The sequence below is a fragment of the Ostrea edulis genome, chromosome 5 (genome assembly GCF_947568905.1).
Source record: "Ostrea edulis chromosome 5, xbOstEdul1.1, whole genome shotgun sequence".
Classification (NCBI taxonomy): Eukaryota; Metazoa; Mollusca; class Bivalvia; order Ostreida; family Ostreidae; genus Ostrea; species Ostrea edulis.
In genome coordinates, this window is record NC_079168.1 from 6,556,304 (window position 1) to 6,570,516 (window position 14,213).

The following is a 14,213-nucleotide window of genomic DNA, read 5'->3' on the forward strand; positions in this document are numbered from 1 at the left end:
AAAACATTCCATTCTCATCTAAAACTGATAATTTCCGCATGGTTATTCAGAACTCTCGTGTCAGGCACCCTCTAAAACTGATAATTCCTGCATGGTTATTCAGAACTCTCACGTCAGGCACCCTCTAAAACTGATAATTCCTGCATGGTTATTCAGAACTCTCGCGTCAGGCACCCATTGTAGGTCAACATAGCGTTTGCTAGAGATGGGAGATGACCATAATAATTGCTCTTGATTAAACACAGTATTTTAAAGTTGCACAAAACTGGACTTTCCACAGTTCAAATCTGTAAAACTTTACAGACAAATTACCAATTCACCACAACATGGCAGAGCACATCTAAATGTTTGGGATAAAAGGGAAATTAACTTTCACCACAAATTGTTAACTGAAACGGTATATGTTAATTTACTTTCATCCCCCTTCCTTATATTTTAAAATATTCATAATTTGATTAAACTTTGATTTAGGCAAGGAATTTCACTCTTTCCCGAAATGTTTATGTATGAATAAAAAGTACGGAAAGAATCCAAAATGCAGAATTTGAATTCGAGGCCAAACCATTCGTTTCCATCTTGGTCCAAAGTGTTCCGTTCTCGATAAGATTTGTTTGTTCCCTATCTTAAAGCATTTCGTTCTCGAAAGATCCCTCTCTGTTACCGCTGAGAACTGTACCATTCAAACTGTTCAGCGTTTGTTCCCCCAAGCAAAACCGTTTGTTCCCAAACTGTTCAGCATTCCACTGGTGTAGTAGTGTGCTGCAGGGTCTGTACATTGTCAAACTGTTCAGCATTCCACTGGTGTAGTAGTGTGCTGCAGGGTCTGTACATTGTCAAACTGTTCAGCATTCCACTGGTGTAGTAGTGTGCTGCAGGGGCTGTACATTGTCCTTCTTTGAAACTAAATAAATATTTTTCTGTATCGCCCCTTTAATATACATGTGTAGCAGTCAGCCGGGTTCGATCGCCGGTGGCCAGATAGCTCAGTTGGTAGAGCACCTGACTAGAGATTCAGGGGGCCCGGGTTCGAATCCCGGTCTGGTCCGTTGCATTTTCTCCCTTCCTGTTACATTTGGTGCCGTAGACCAGCCCCTGGAACTGACAGGTGAAAATGCCTGCCAGGGGATAAAGATCCTGGGTTGATATCTTCAGGGTGTGAAGATATTTAAGGAGGGAGGGATGTAGCGGTCAGCCGGGTTCAATCGCCGGTGGCCAGATAGCTCAGTTGGTAGAGCACCTGATTAGAGATTCAGGGGGCCCGGGTTCGAATCCCGGTCTAGTCCGTTGCATTTTCTCCCTTCCTGTTACACATGTAATACTGACAATGCCCACTGCGATGAGTATGCCCAATGTATCAAAGACAACCATAATGTTTTATCAATTAAATATCTGTGAAATACCATAAACAAAACATGCGATATTTTTTTCTTCTTTTCTTTCTGTTTGTTTTTTTTTTTTTATGAAAAATGCTGTCAATGCTAGCGATGTAAACCTGCGCTCTGACGAAATGAGCACAACCCCATCCTGAATATCAATGAATAAAAAGTCCACTCTGTGCTGTCATCAGTTACCAGGATGCCCAAGTAGTATCCGAAAAAGTATTTTTGTGGCTATTCATTTAACAGAGATAATGGAGTTACAATGTATCTATGGTGCCACAAACCAACAACAAACATAGCTGATATCACCAAGACAACGATAAAGTCATGAAGACTTAGTGATGTCATCACTCGACATGACAACAATGATGTCATGCAGACTTAGTGATGTCATCACTCAATAGCAGTGATGTCACCATGACAACAATAAAGTATCAAAGACTTAGTGATGTCATCACTCAACAAGGCAACAGCAATGTCACCATGGTAACAGCAATATGTCAGTTAAACTGATGTGTTTTTCTCCCTTACTTGGAATCTGTCTGCTGGACACAGTCCAGACCATTCGTGTCCCCAAGACTGGACACTGTAAACTGGAATGCCTTGGAGTGGTTGGAGTCTCGAGCTGGGAGGTTGATGACCTAAACGAGCAAGAAAATGCAGTTCTTATATATGTATGTTATGCACATTCAAAGACTACTTTGCATAATGACAAAATTATATTTCTTCAGTAAAACAGAATTAAAAAATTTCAGAATGACTTGAATTCTACAAAACAGACATACAGTTAGCACATTTCTGTATACTGTGCTTTCAACTGCAATTCAATGTATAATAGTGTAGGTGACACATGAAAAGTCAGGACCCACAAAAATCAGTTGTCTATAGTGTAGGGGACAAGTTAGGACCCACACAAATCAGTTGTCTATAGTGTAGGGGACACAGGACATGTCAACTCCTGAGGTTTGCTTGATAAACATGTATTTCAGCAGAAGTACTGAATTTTTTCTGACACAAATGTATAGATTGTTTGAGAGGAGAGAATCCTGACATATTCTTATAAGAGTTATCTACCCTTGAGAAAGCTTTATATACTGTAAATTCCTAAACATATATGCAAGGAATTCATTATTGTGTAATTTCACAAAAGGCATCACTTGCGATATAAAATTATTCGCATTTATTCTTAAATTGCTAAAACTCTTGATCAACAGAGCACTCGTGAATTTATGTTCTCGCAATTTGACATCTCATTTTGTTATATTAAGTACTCGCGTAAAATAAGGAATCTACAGTAGTGATTTTCATGGGATATCCTATCCATTGCGTTAGACGACTAGTGTGATTGTATTATGGAGATAAAGCAACTAAATAGAAGTGCATGGGGAAAATTGAATAATGTGTGAATCAGATCTGTAATACATCACCTGCAATACCAATAAACTAGACATCTATTCCTTATATTTCACAACATGGCTGTTGTTCCTCCTCCTGCCTGAGTTTTCCATTGACAAACCCCTAAACAACCTTTCATTATCAGAGTTACAAAACAAGTGCATTTTCTTGTTAAGTACAAACACATTATCTGAACACCAGGGATAAAATCAGTCAAAAATACATCTCCTTGTACTCCAGCCATGTTTGCTTCACAGATAAGAGCAGAAATAGACATTAGGCCCACAGTCAATCTGGTAGCCTAATCCACTCTCTATACCTATAATTCGATCTTTAATAGATCAATCATCCTTCACATCAAACAGATAGGTGTCAGTCCCACACAGGAGGATGTAGCTACCAATTAGTCCTAAATGCACGTAGCTTGTACCAGGGTTAAAATATTTTTCAAAAGATTGACTGGTACAGAACCTGTAATTTATAATTGATCAGGGAATTTTCCAGGGGTAAAAACACCTTGTCTCATTTCCAGTTGTCTTTGCAGTCATTGACACTACTGGACCATTCACCGGCAATAAAATGAATAAACAACAGGTTACCAGTAACTGTTATTTCATGCTCGGGATCTACACTCCAATAATGATTATTGAGAGATAGAAGACCTCTTACTCAACACAGTGCCATTCATTAGTAATCTGACAAGTGCTCCTCAAGCAGTTCCAATAGCATATATAATATGTACCACTCTTTCTGACCGCCAACATTTTTTCTTTGTGTAGTATATTGATGGGCTTATTACTTACAGTGTGAACCTATAGATATGGACAGTCTGATATCATATAACACTTAAATTTTCACGTCTGCTTTCACGATTTTCATCCATTCTTAGTGCATAAAATATGTTGCGTACGCTATCAGATTACCTTAAATGTACCAGAAATTTTAATTTCATCCATTTTTACCTTGAATTTCGAAAAATTAAATTAAGAGTTCAAGGAGCATGTATCACCTGTCATGACCTTGACAATAGGGCTGAAACAATTAATCGTGGTTCACTCGAACCACGATTCACGGCATTCGGTTCAATTTTCAGTTCAACATCTTCAAATTTCGATTCGGTTCAAGTTACATTTTTTTCCGGAAATAAAGAATTCAACACGGATTTGGTTTTTAACCTTACAATTTATTACAACAAAAATGGCGGACGCTAACTCGGGAATCGTGATTTAAAACTCTCCGGCAAATCTAAAGTCCCCTGTATGGAAGCATTTTGGTTTTAAAGAGAACGGAACTGCGGCAGTATGTAGAATTTGTTTCACAGAAATAAATTACCAATGCTCTTGGATATTTTATAGCATGTGATATAATAAAGACCATATTCCATTGTTGAAAACGATGATTTTCAGGGGGAAAATGAAATAAAAACATGAAAGTTGTGTATTTTTTATTGTTTATTAGAGTTTTTGACAACTACTGAATTCAATCGAAAATAATCGAATTGTGGCCTAAGAATCGAAAATTGAACCGAACCGTGAGGTACCTAAATCGTTTCAGCCCTACTTGACAAACATTGTGACCTTGATACACATTGTGACCTTGACTACAGCCAATAACTCTTGTGCACACAATTCACTGCAGGCGACACATAAATCTGTTCTTTCATATAAAATTCATCATCAAAAGTACAAAAAATGGAAAACAAAAAGAAATTATTACGTAAATCCATTGACACAAGCATGTGGATGGTTTCTCTCATTTTTAGCTATTATACAACAGTAAATGCTCAGTATTTTTTAAACTCCTTGTTTTCTCGTTCTCTTTATGCATGTCTCACATGTTAATTACCAGACTTCATGAAGCAAGGTTTGATGCTTTCAGTCTTCAGATTTTATTGCCTGGAACTAGATGTTTAAATGCTGTGAATGTTCCATCTGTTTGGTGGTGTCATTGACCTTGACCTAATTACACCGAGACAACTTGTCTACAAACCCTGATTCTTAAGGTCCATTATATAAGCGATCTACGTACATGACCTTACCTTAAACTGACTCAATCTATTCCAAGTGTGTATTGATAAAGAATAGAACTTACATGCTGAATTCTTCCCAAGCCATGGTGCTCTTAAGGTCACTGCTTATTCCCAGTTTCCATTGTGCCAAGCGGACAAATGTTACATACTTCCCTGGGTAGGACACCACTGTCACAGGTTAACCTCAGTCAAAGCCAGTACCCACCACTGTTGCACAAACCCCCAGCCAAACCCGGTACCCACCACTCTGTCACACTAACCCCCAGTCAAACCCGGTACCCACCACTCCATCACAATAACCCCCAGCCAAACCCGGTACCCACCACTCTGTCACACTAACCCCCAGTCAAACCCGGTACCCACCACTCTGTCACACTAACCCCCAGTCAAACCCGGTACCCACCACTCTGTCACACTAACCCCCAGTCAAACCCGGTACCCACCACTCTGTCAAGCCGGTACCCACCACTCTGTCGCACTAACCCCCAGTCAAACCCGGTACCCACCACTCTGTCACACTAACCCCCAGTCAAACCCGGTACCCACCACTCTGTCACACTAACCCCCAGTCAAACCCGGTACCCACCACTCTGTCACACTAACCTCCAGCCAAACCCGGTACCCACCACTCCATCACACTAACCCCCAGCCAAACCCGGTACCCACCACTTTGTCACACTAACCCCCAGCCAAACCCGGTACCCACCACTCCATCACACTAACCCCCAGCCAAACCTGGTACCCACCACTCCGTCACACTAACCCCCCCGTCAAACCCGGTACCCACCACTCTGTCACATTAACCTCCAGCCAAACCCGGTACCCACCACTCTGTCAAGCCGGTACCCACCACTCTGTCACACTAACCCCCAGTCAAACCCGGTACCCACCACTCTGTCACACTAACACCCAGTCAAACCCGGTACCCACCACTCTGTCACACTAACCCCCAGTCAAACCCGGTACCCACCACTCTGTCACACTAACACCCAGTCAAACCCGGTACCCACCACTCTGTCACACAACACCCAGCCAAACCTGGTACCCACCACTCCATCACACTAACACCCAGTCAAACCCGGTACCCACCACTCCATCACACTAACACCCAATCAAACCCGGTACCCACCACTCTGTCACACTAACCCCCAGTCAAACCCGGTACCCACCACTCTGTCACACTAACACCCAGTCAAACCCGGTACCCACCACTCCATCACACTAACACCCAATCAAACCCGGTACCCACCACTCTGTCACACTAACCCCCAGTCAAACCTGGTACCCACCACTCTGTCAAGCCGGTATCCACCACTCTGTCACACTAACCCCAAGTCAAACCCGGTACCCACCACTATGTCACACTAACCCCCAGTCAAACCCGGTACCCACCACTCTGTCAAGCCGGTACCCACCACTCTGTCGCACTAACCCCCAGTCAAACCCGGTACCCACCACTCTGTCACACTAACCCCCAGTCAAACCCGGTACCCACCACTCTGTCACACTAACCCCCAGTCAAACCTGGTACCCACCACTCCGTCACACTAACCCCCCCGTCAAACCCGGTACCCACCACTCTGTCACACTAACCTCCAGCCAAACCCGGTACCCACCACTCTGTCAAGCCGGTACCCACCACTCTGTCACACTAACCCCCAGTCAAACCCGGTACCCACCACTCTGTCACACTAACCCCCAGTCAAACCCGGTACCCACCACTCTGTCACACTAACACCCAGTCAAACCCGGTACCCACCACTCTGTCACACTAACACCCAGTCAAACCCGGTACCCACCACTCCATCACATTAACACCCAATCAAACCCGGTACCCACCACTCCATCACACTAACCCCCAGTCAAACCCGGTACCCACCACTCTGTCACACTAACCCCCAGTCAAACCCAGTACCCACCACTCCATCACACTAACACCCAGTCAAAGCCGGTACCCACCACTCCATCACACTAACACCCAGTCAAACCCGGTACCCACCACTCTGTCACACTAACACCCAGTCAAAGCCGGTACCCACCACTCTGTCACACTAACCCCCAGTCAAACCCGGTACCCACCACTCTGTCACACTAACCCCCAGTCAAACCCGGTACCCACCACTCTGTCACACTAACCCCCAGTCAAACCTGGTACCCACCACTCTGTCACACTAACACCCAGTCAAACCTGGTACCCACCACTCCGTCACACTAACCCCCAGTCAAACCCGGTACCCACCACTCTGTCACACTAACCCCCAGTCAAACCTGGTACCCACCACTCCGTCACACTAACACCCAGTCAAAGCCGGTACCCACCACTCTGTCACACTAACCCCCAGTCAAACCCGGTACCCACCACTCTGTCACACTAACCTCCAGTCAAAGCCGGTACCCACCACTCTGTCACATTAACCTCCAGCCAAACCCGGTACCCACCACTCTGTCACACTAACCTTCAGTCAAAGCCGGTACCCACCACTCCCTCACACTAACCCCCAGTCAAACCCGGTACCCACCACTCCGTCACACTAACCCCCCAGCAAAAGCCGGTACCCAACAATCCCTCACACTAACACCCAGTCAAATCCAGTACCCATGAACAGCTGGCGAACTGAGACAATGCAGATATAGTTCTGTGTCCATGACATAATGAATGCAAATTTAAGGGGTGTGGTGTAGTCTTTCGAGGGAATTTAATCCTTGGATTTTTCTAGCCACCTAAACCTAGTAGTGTACAGACCTGGACAGGACTTTACTAAAGGTCGTAAATAATGATCAATGATAATCGAACAACTATAATAATCGGTCCGGACCACAATGATAATCAGACCACAATGATCTAACTGGAACAAGCAGTCCCTACTTACCCCTTGGTTGCCATTAAAGGAAATTGAAGGTTTCTTGGACTTGTCCTGAAAAGAGGAGAAACTTTATGATAAACAGTATATAAACATTCATGAACACCAAAACACAGTACCCACAAACTCTATTTAGGATGATAATGATTTCTTTTAATTTTCTGTGTTTTTTATATCCGCAATATCAAATTATGCACATGCAGCCTGTTCAGTTTCATTCTGTATTTACATGTAGCACGCATTGTTTACAACTACACCACGGCTACCATTACAAATTGTAAAGATGGCATACACATGCACGCACACGTGCATACAAACACACACTCACACATGATCACACTTATATATTCGCATCATTGGAATTTTGATATTGAAAATCCAAATAAATATAAAATTGTGGAATAAAAATATCAGCAAATAAAGCCTGATGCATATACTTCATAGATAATTAACATAACATGTGGAATCATTACCAACAGCTGAATGCACAGTCATTAATCAACAGTAATTAATCAATACAAGTAACATAAGTCTATGCAACAATGGGATTGTTCTATAGTCTTTGTCTAGAGGCTACAAATCATTTATAATACGCATATCAAATGTGTCTCACATTTACTACAGTATTTAATCCTGAAGTACAAATGAGTGTAAACCATAATCATTGAGCTCTTATTTATTAAATTGATATAATTAGTCTATAATTCAAATCAGAAAGAAGGAAACAATTAAATCTCTACAATTTCACAAACCACATCGATACGTTTTCAATAAATGCCAATTACTGATAAGACGTAACAAGTGTGCAGTCTATAGGTAACAGCGAATCCAGACACCCCCATCCTGTGTGTTAATCGACTAACGCAAAACACCCACAAAACACTGCTATATGTACCGTAAAGTACAAGTTCACAGAAACGCCAATGCTTCATTTCAATGTGAATTAATACTCATCCTCCCTTTTTCTAATTACAGTTAATACTCTTCATAACTGTTATTTTATAATTGCAATTGATATTTATATTGGTAAATCAAACGTACCTTTTCCTGTTTTTAATATGATCACAACATTGTAATATGATTCCTAGGTATCATTAGTTTTCATCAATTTCAAAGCATACCAGTACACTAAATTTCAATAAATAAAAGCCTCATACTTACACTCAATTACTGTATAAGCATGCCATTGCAACTATTTACTAGTTAAGGTCACTGACAAATGACCTTGACATCTAAGTACCTAACATTTCTAAAACTATCTACTCAACAAGGTATCTTTATTGTTCTATTATACTGTACACCCCATTAAAGAATTTTTCGCTCAACTGTATATGAGATGTTGCCAGCTTAGGGTGAAGTACTACAAATTTACACCTATATACGCATGACATTATAGTTCATGGCATCATGCAAACACCTACAGCAACATGGGACCTTCATTTTTTGGTCGAATCCAAAAGACCCACGACTTTCATAATCCACTTTAATTGTTCTGATGATATTAGCAATTTGACACATGTATTTGCACATGCTCACAAGACAAGTATTACTGGTGAGATGTCTGTGAGAATAAAGACCATCTAATTAATGCTATTCAGAGCTTATAGCTTCAAAACACGTCATCTTTAATATGCTTAAAAGTTTATATATCTGGAAGGTATTATAATTACACATGTGACATTAAAGTATGATATCAGTCCTGTATTCCTCTGAATTAATTAAACCAATTTTATGTTAACCACATTCTCTTTCTAAAATCAAGAAATCACATCCACCATAAAATCTACAGCAACAGATGATGCTGACATTGTGTCTTTATATTAGTTGAGTCAATGTGCATTATTTCACGTTCCCCCTCCCAAAATCACACACTTTCAAAGTCTTTTTTCACAGTACACTTCAGTGCAATTAAGGCAAACATCTGTTCATTAACCAATGGTAAACAGGGCACTTAAACACAAACCACTAGCTTAAACCCACATCCATACATATACATCCAAACAACAAACAATTGCTAATCATTATGTTTCACATTTAAAAACACAGCAACAAAATAAAATCTAAATACAAAAACAAAACAAACAGACAGTCAGAGACTTAAATACCCCTGGGATCTATTCGGGGGGGGGGGGGGGGGGGGGGGGGGGGGGAGTGGTGGTGAGGATTGAAAAATTTCACCTGGGAATTTATATGCAAATTTAAAACAATAGTAAAACGTCAGGTGTGTGAAGCAGTGATAGCGTTTTGAGTGTCTACACGTAAATATCAAATGACGTGAGACGTCACTCGCGAGGTCGAATCAGTTAATCATCACGACAGACTAAGGGACTGAAATAAATGGATTCCGCGTTCACAATTGATATGACGTCAATACACAAGATATAAAATCTGACTTGTTTACAAACAGACCACATACACTCTACTTTCAGAAGACATCTTTATCAATGGCCACATTGATTTTAAATTCAGAAAATGTGTTCAGGACCATCAATAATATGTTGGCTTTGACTTTTTTTTTTTACCAATAATTATCATAATTATAGCAATAAAAAATCACTTCCTTTCAAAAAAAAAGGGGGTGTATGTATATCTATTAAAAGTCTTCTGTTTACCTATATTGATGTTAAAAAAAAAGTTCTTTAAAATGTACTTCAAAATGACAAAGATATATATAGATTTCATTTAGACAGCTTGTGCATACAATCATTTATTACACCTTGCAAATTAATTCAGGAACTCATCATGTGAAAAATGAGGGTCACAATTAATATTAAAAAATTTAATCATCTGTGCATTAAATGGAAACATTAAGATAATACCTACTGGTACAAATTTCACAGACATTACTGCATTAAATGGATTTATCAGGTGCGCATAAGATTATATGCTAAAACAGATTTCAATACACAAGCTGTCACTATAATTCATTATGTTGGCTAGAGTCAAATTCAAGAAAATGCATGGATTCATCTTCCAATTCTAACCTACTTTATTAAATAATCTCTTTCTGTCCCACATTATACTCAAACAGATAATATATCCCTTTCTAACATTAAAAACAGGGTCTTATCAGTGCAGCTTGTTAAGAACTAATTTTACTGATGTTAAATTTCCATCAATGCATGTCAAAACTGCATCGAACAAATGAAATACAATACATAAACCGTCTTTCCGTCCAATATTATTCAAAGAAATGCAAATGGTGAATTTCTCATCAGACCTCAGGACTATAAGGTCAAATTTCAGCTCATTAGATCCAAATCTTTATACTGTAAGTACTGTATATTGTAACTAGGTCTTCTCAGAACATCAAAACAACGGAGAAATAAACTAAAAATATTTAGAATAGGAGTGCTTCTAATAAAGCCTGCAGGTAGTAATTCTGTGACACACTCTGTATAATCGTATAGTAATTTACACATACAAATTTATAGGTATTCACTTCTGTGCAACAGGTATGTATATACACTTCTGATATTTTATCTTTTGGAATGACCCCCAAATCACACAATCAATGCTAGATTGGGTTTTTTTTAACACAAGTTCCTGGTATAGTGCAGTGTGTGAGTGCATATTCCCCCTAGGGGAACGGAATAATCATTCCAATGTTGTGTGATATGTCACCAAATGTCATTAACTACACAGTGTCACAACAATCAAACTGACCCTCAAATTTACTCCTCTACTTGTTCAGTCGACAGCGACAGAGCGCATGTCTGTCTGATTCTCAAAACGACTAAACAGATCGAATCTACTGTTCTAACATCTATATACTACATGTACTATAATTATCAGAATCTACTGTTCTAACATCTATATATTACATGTACTATAATTATCAGAATCTACTGTTCTAACATCTATATATTACATGTACTATAATTATCAGAATCTACTGTTCTAACATCTATATATTACATGTACTATAATTATCAGAATCTACTGTTCTAACATCTATATATTACATGTACTATAATTATCAGAATCTACTGTTCTAACATCTATATATTACATGTACTATAATTATCAGAATCTACTGTTCTAACATCTATATATTACATGTACTATAACTACAAAAACACTAATTGGAGCTTCCTTGAAAATTTAGTCAGACAATCAACTTCTGAAATTCAGAATTTCATCTCTGTGACCTAATTCATACATTTCTATTTTATACCTGGCAAAAAACACTCAGTCCCTTAATCATCTTACAGAACAATTCAAATGATGAGAAACAGTTTTATTTACTTGTTATTTCAATCAATCATATTAGTAATACTAATTTTCACACATAACAAATGGATGCATTGCATTATGATTGACAAACTGATGTCCTCCATATCATGCTGGGGACACCCATATAAACTTGTCATCCAATATTGTACTGTGATAGACCCTATAATACGAACAGCCAGCTTGACCTACATAATACTCGGGTAACACAACATATTATTCCCAGTCTGTGACTGCAGAGTGCTACTGTAAGTCTTCTAAGGACCAATGTCAAGTCTAAAGTGCACAGGTTCTATAGTTATAACCTTATTTTAGAAGAGTGAACTGTGACCTCATTTTAAATTCTTAGATTGCAACAATTTCATAATGGGTCGATCAATACAGCACTTCTAACACTAAGGGACCAGCTTAAATGAGGCATTGAAATAAACAACATTTTGGGGCAAAAGAACTGAAATTTAATGGCCTATCTAATACCCGATCATTATAAAATCAGTCAAATTTTCTTCTTCTTTGATTGCCAGCCAACATTGTCGTGTGTCATTCCAATCTCCTTTGTAAACAATTGAGGCAAAGCTTGAAATTCTCTGTATCATCAAGTACAAAAATTTTCTGTTGCCAATATCTCTCCCTCCAATCAATCAAAACATTTTTTCACTGATCAAGAGTTTGCAATCAATCACAGAACAGTATAATTGAATAAATTTGCCATATATATATATATCAATATCATCACTTTAAAAATTTAATTTGTTAAATTTGAAGAGAACGATGGCCCTTACTGTCCCACAGGCAAGCGGGCACCACTATTTTCAATAGTATAATTTGTATGTAATGTATGTATGTATGTATGTAATGTATGTATGTATAAGTTCCAATTATATCCTGTTAATTATGATAGAAAATTTACTTGATGATATATTCTATTTGAAACTGCAATGCGTGTCTGACTGTAGAGACCACAGGACCTTGAAAGCTTGCCGCCACAAGGTCCCACAATCTCTCTGGGCATTCTAATTTTGGCCTAGTGGTTCCATATGTGGTCCAGTACTATAACGATTGCCTTATATAACCTCCGCTTGACCTCTGGTGCCCTCATAGTTTTCTAACCCAAATATGACGATAAACTGTCCAATTTGGGTAATCTGACTATCTATAGAGACAAAGAAAATATTCCAAGCTACCACTTATCTCAGACCAAAGAGCTTGGACATCTGCACTATACACACCTAGCAAACTCTTCATTGATATTTTGAGTGGTCAACGAACTTGACACATCTTATCTATCGATAATGAATCAGGGGTGATAATACTCCACGGAGCACGTACATGCTGTGGCAGTTACCTTTGGGGTTTTTACATAATACATGTAAACAACTATATATAAGAACTGATGACAAGATACTCTGGTGGTATACAGTGTATATAGTGCAGGGTACCTATTTACTGACCACTGCATAGTGTGTGAACAACCAGATAAGGATGTAACAACCTTCACCTTTCACTTCAACAACACACCATGTGGTATTCTTAACACTAACATGAAGTAATTGCTGATGGATCCGCGTGTTACGTAAATCAGTTAAAGCCTTTCTCATCCTCCTCTTAATCTGGGTCAATACTGATGGTCACTCCGATAACCATACATGACATGTGCTTTGGCCATCATGATAGACAGTGAATAACTTACTTATTCAGCAGATTGTTTCACATGTTGCTCTTATGTGTATCAATGTAAATCTGCTTACAACTTTACCTATAGAGTACATTATCAGTCACTAAGCCTATTAATCTAAAACCCCAAGAGTTTCTTACTTTACTGTCTAAACATGGACAGTTACAGTTCATAATTATTCACTCCAATTATTGATGAAGGACTACCTATATCAGAGCTGTGTTAACTGACCCGTGAAGACTAACTTGTAACACCTGTGGTTAGAAGTACTAGTAATCCTTGTAATACAAGGAACGTCATGCTGGACACGGATCTGGTCAGCTGGTCATTCACTTGCTGTGTCAGCACTGTAAACTTGTCACATCAGCATCTGTCAACAGTGTATAGGTCTGTGTAATTAGTAGGGGGGTAGTGATGTGCTGCGAAATAAATACCCGTATTAACTGTCCAGTCGGATGTACCGATAATAAATACCAGTATTAACTGTCCAGTGATGTACCAATAGTAAATACCAGTATTAATTGTCTAGTGATGTACCGATAATAAATACCATTATTAACTGTCCAGTGATGTACCGATAATAAATACCAGTATTAACTGTCCAGTGATGTACCGATAATGAATGCCAGTATTTAACTGTC

General features: G+C 39.3%; 1 protein-coding gene across 2 annotated transcripts in view; it reads right to left on the reverse strand.

The window, feature by feature from the left end:
• Positions 1–14,213, reverse strand: part of LOC125650130 (RNA polymerase II elongation factor ELL-like) — a 45,190-nt gene that overhangs the window by 23,836 nt on the left and 7,141 nt on the right. For both annotated transcript variants that reach the window (XM_048878109.2, XM_056167126.1), the window contains exons 2-3: positions 7,674–7,718; positions 1,911–2,020 (exon numbers count right to left, since the gene is read on the reverse strand). In XM_048878109.2, coding sequence (XP_048734066.2) covers positions 1,911–2,020; positions 7,674–7,718 — 155 coding nt within the window. The remainder of the gene's footprint in view (positions 1–1,910; positions 2,021–7,673; positions 7,719–14,213) is intronic.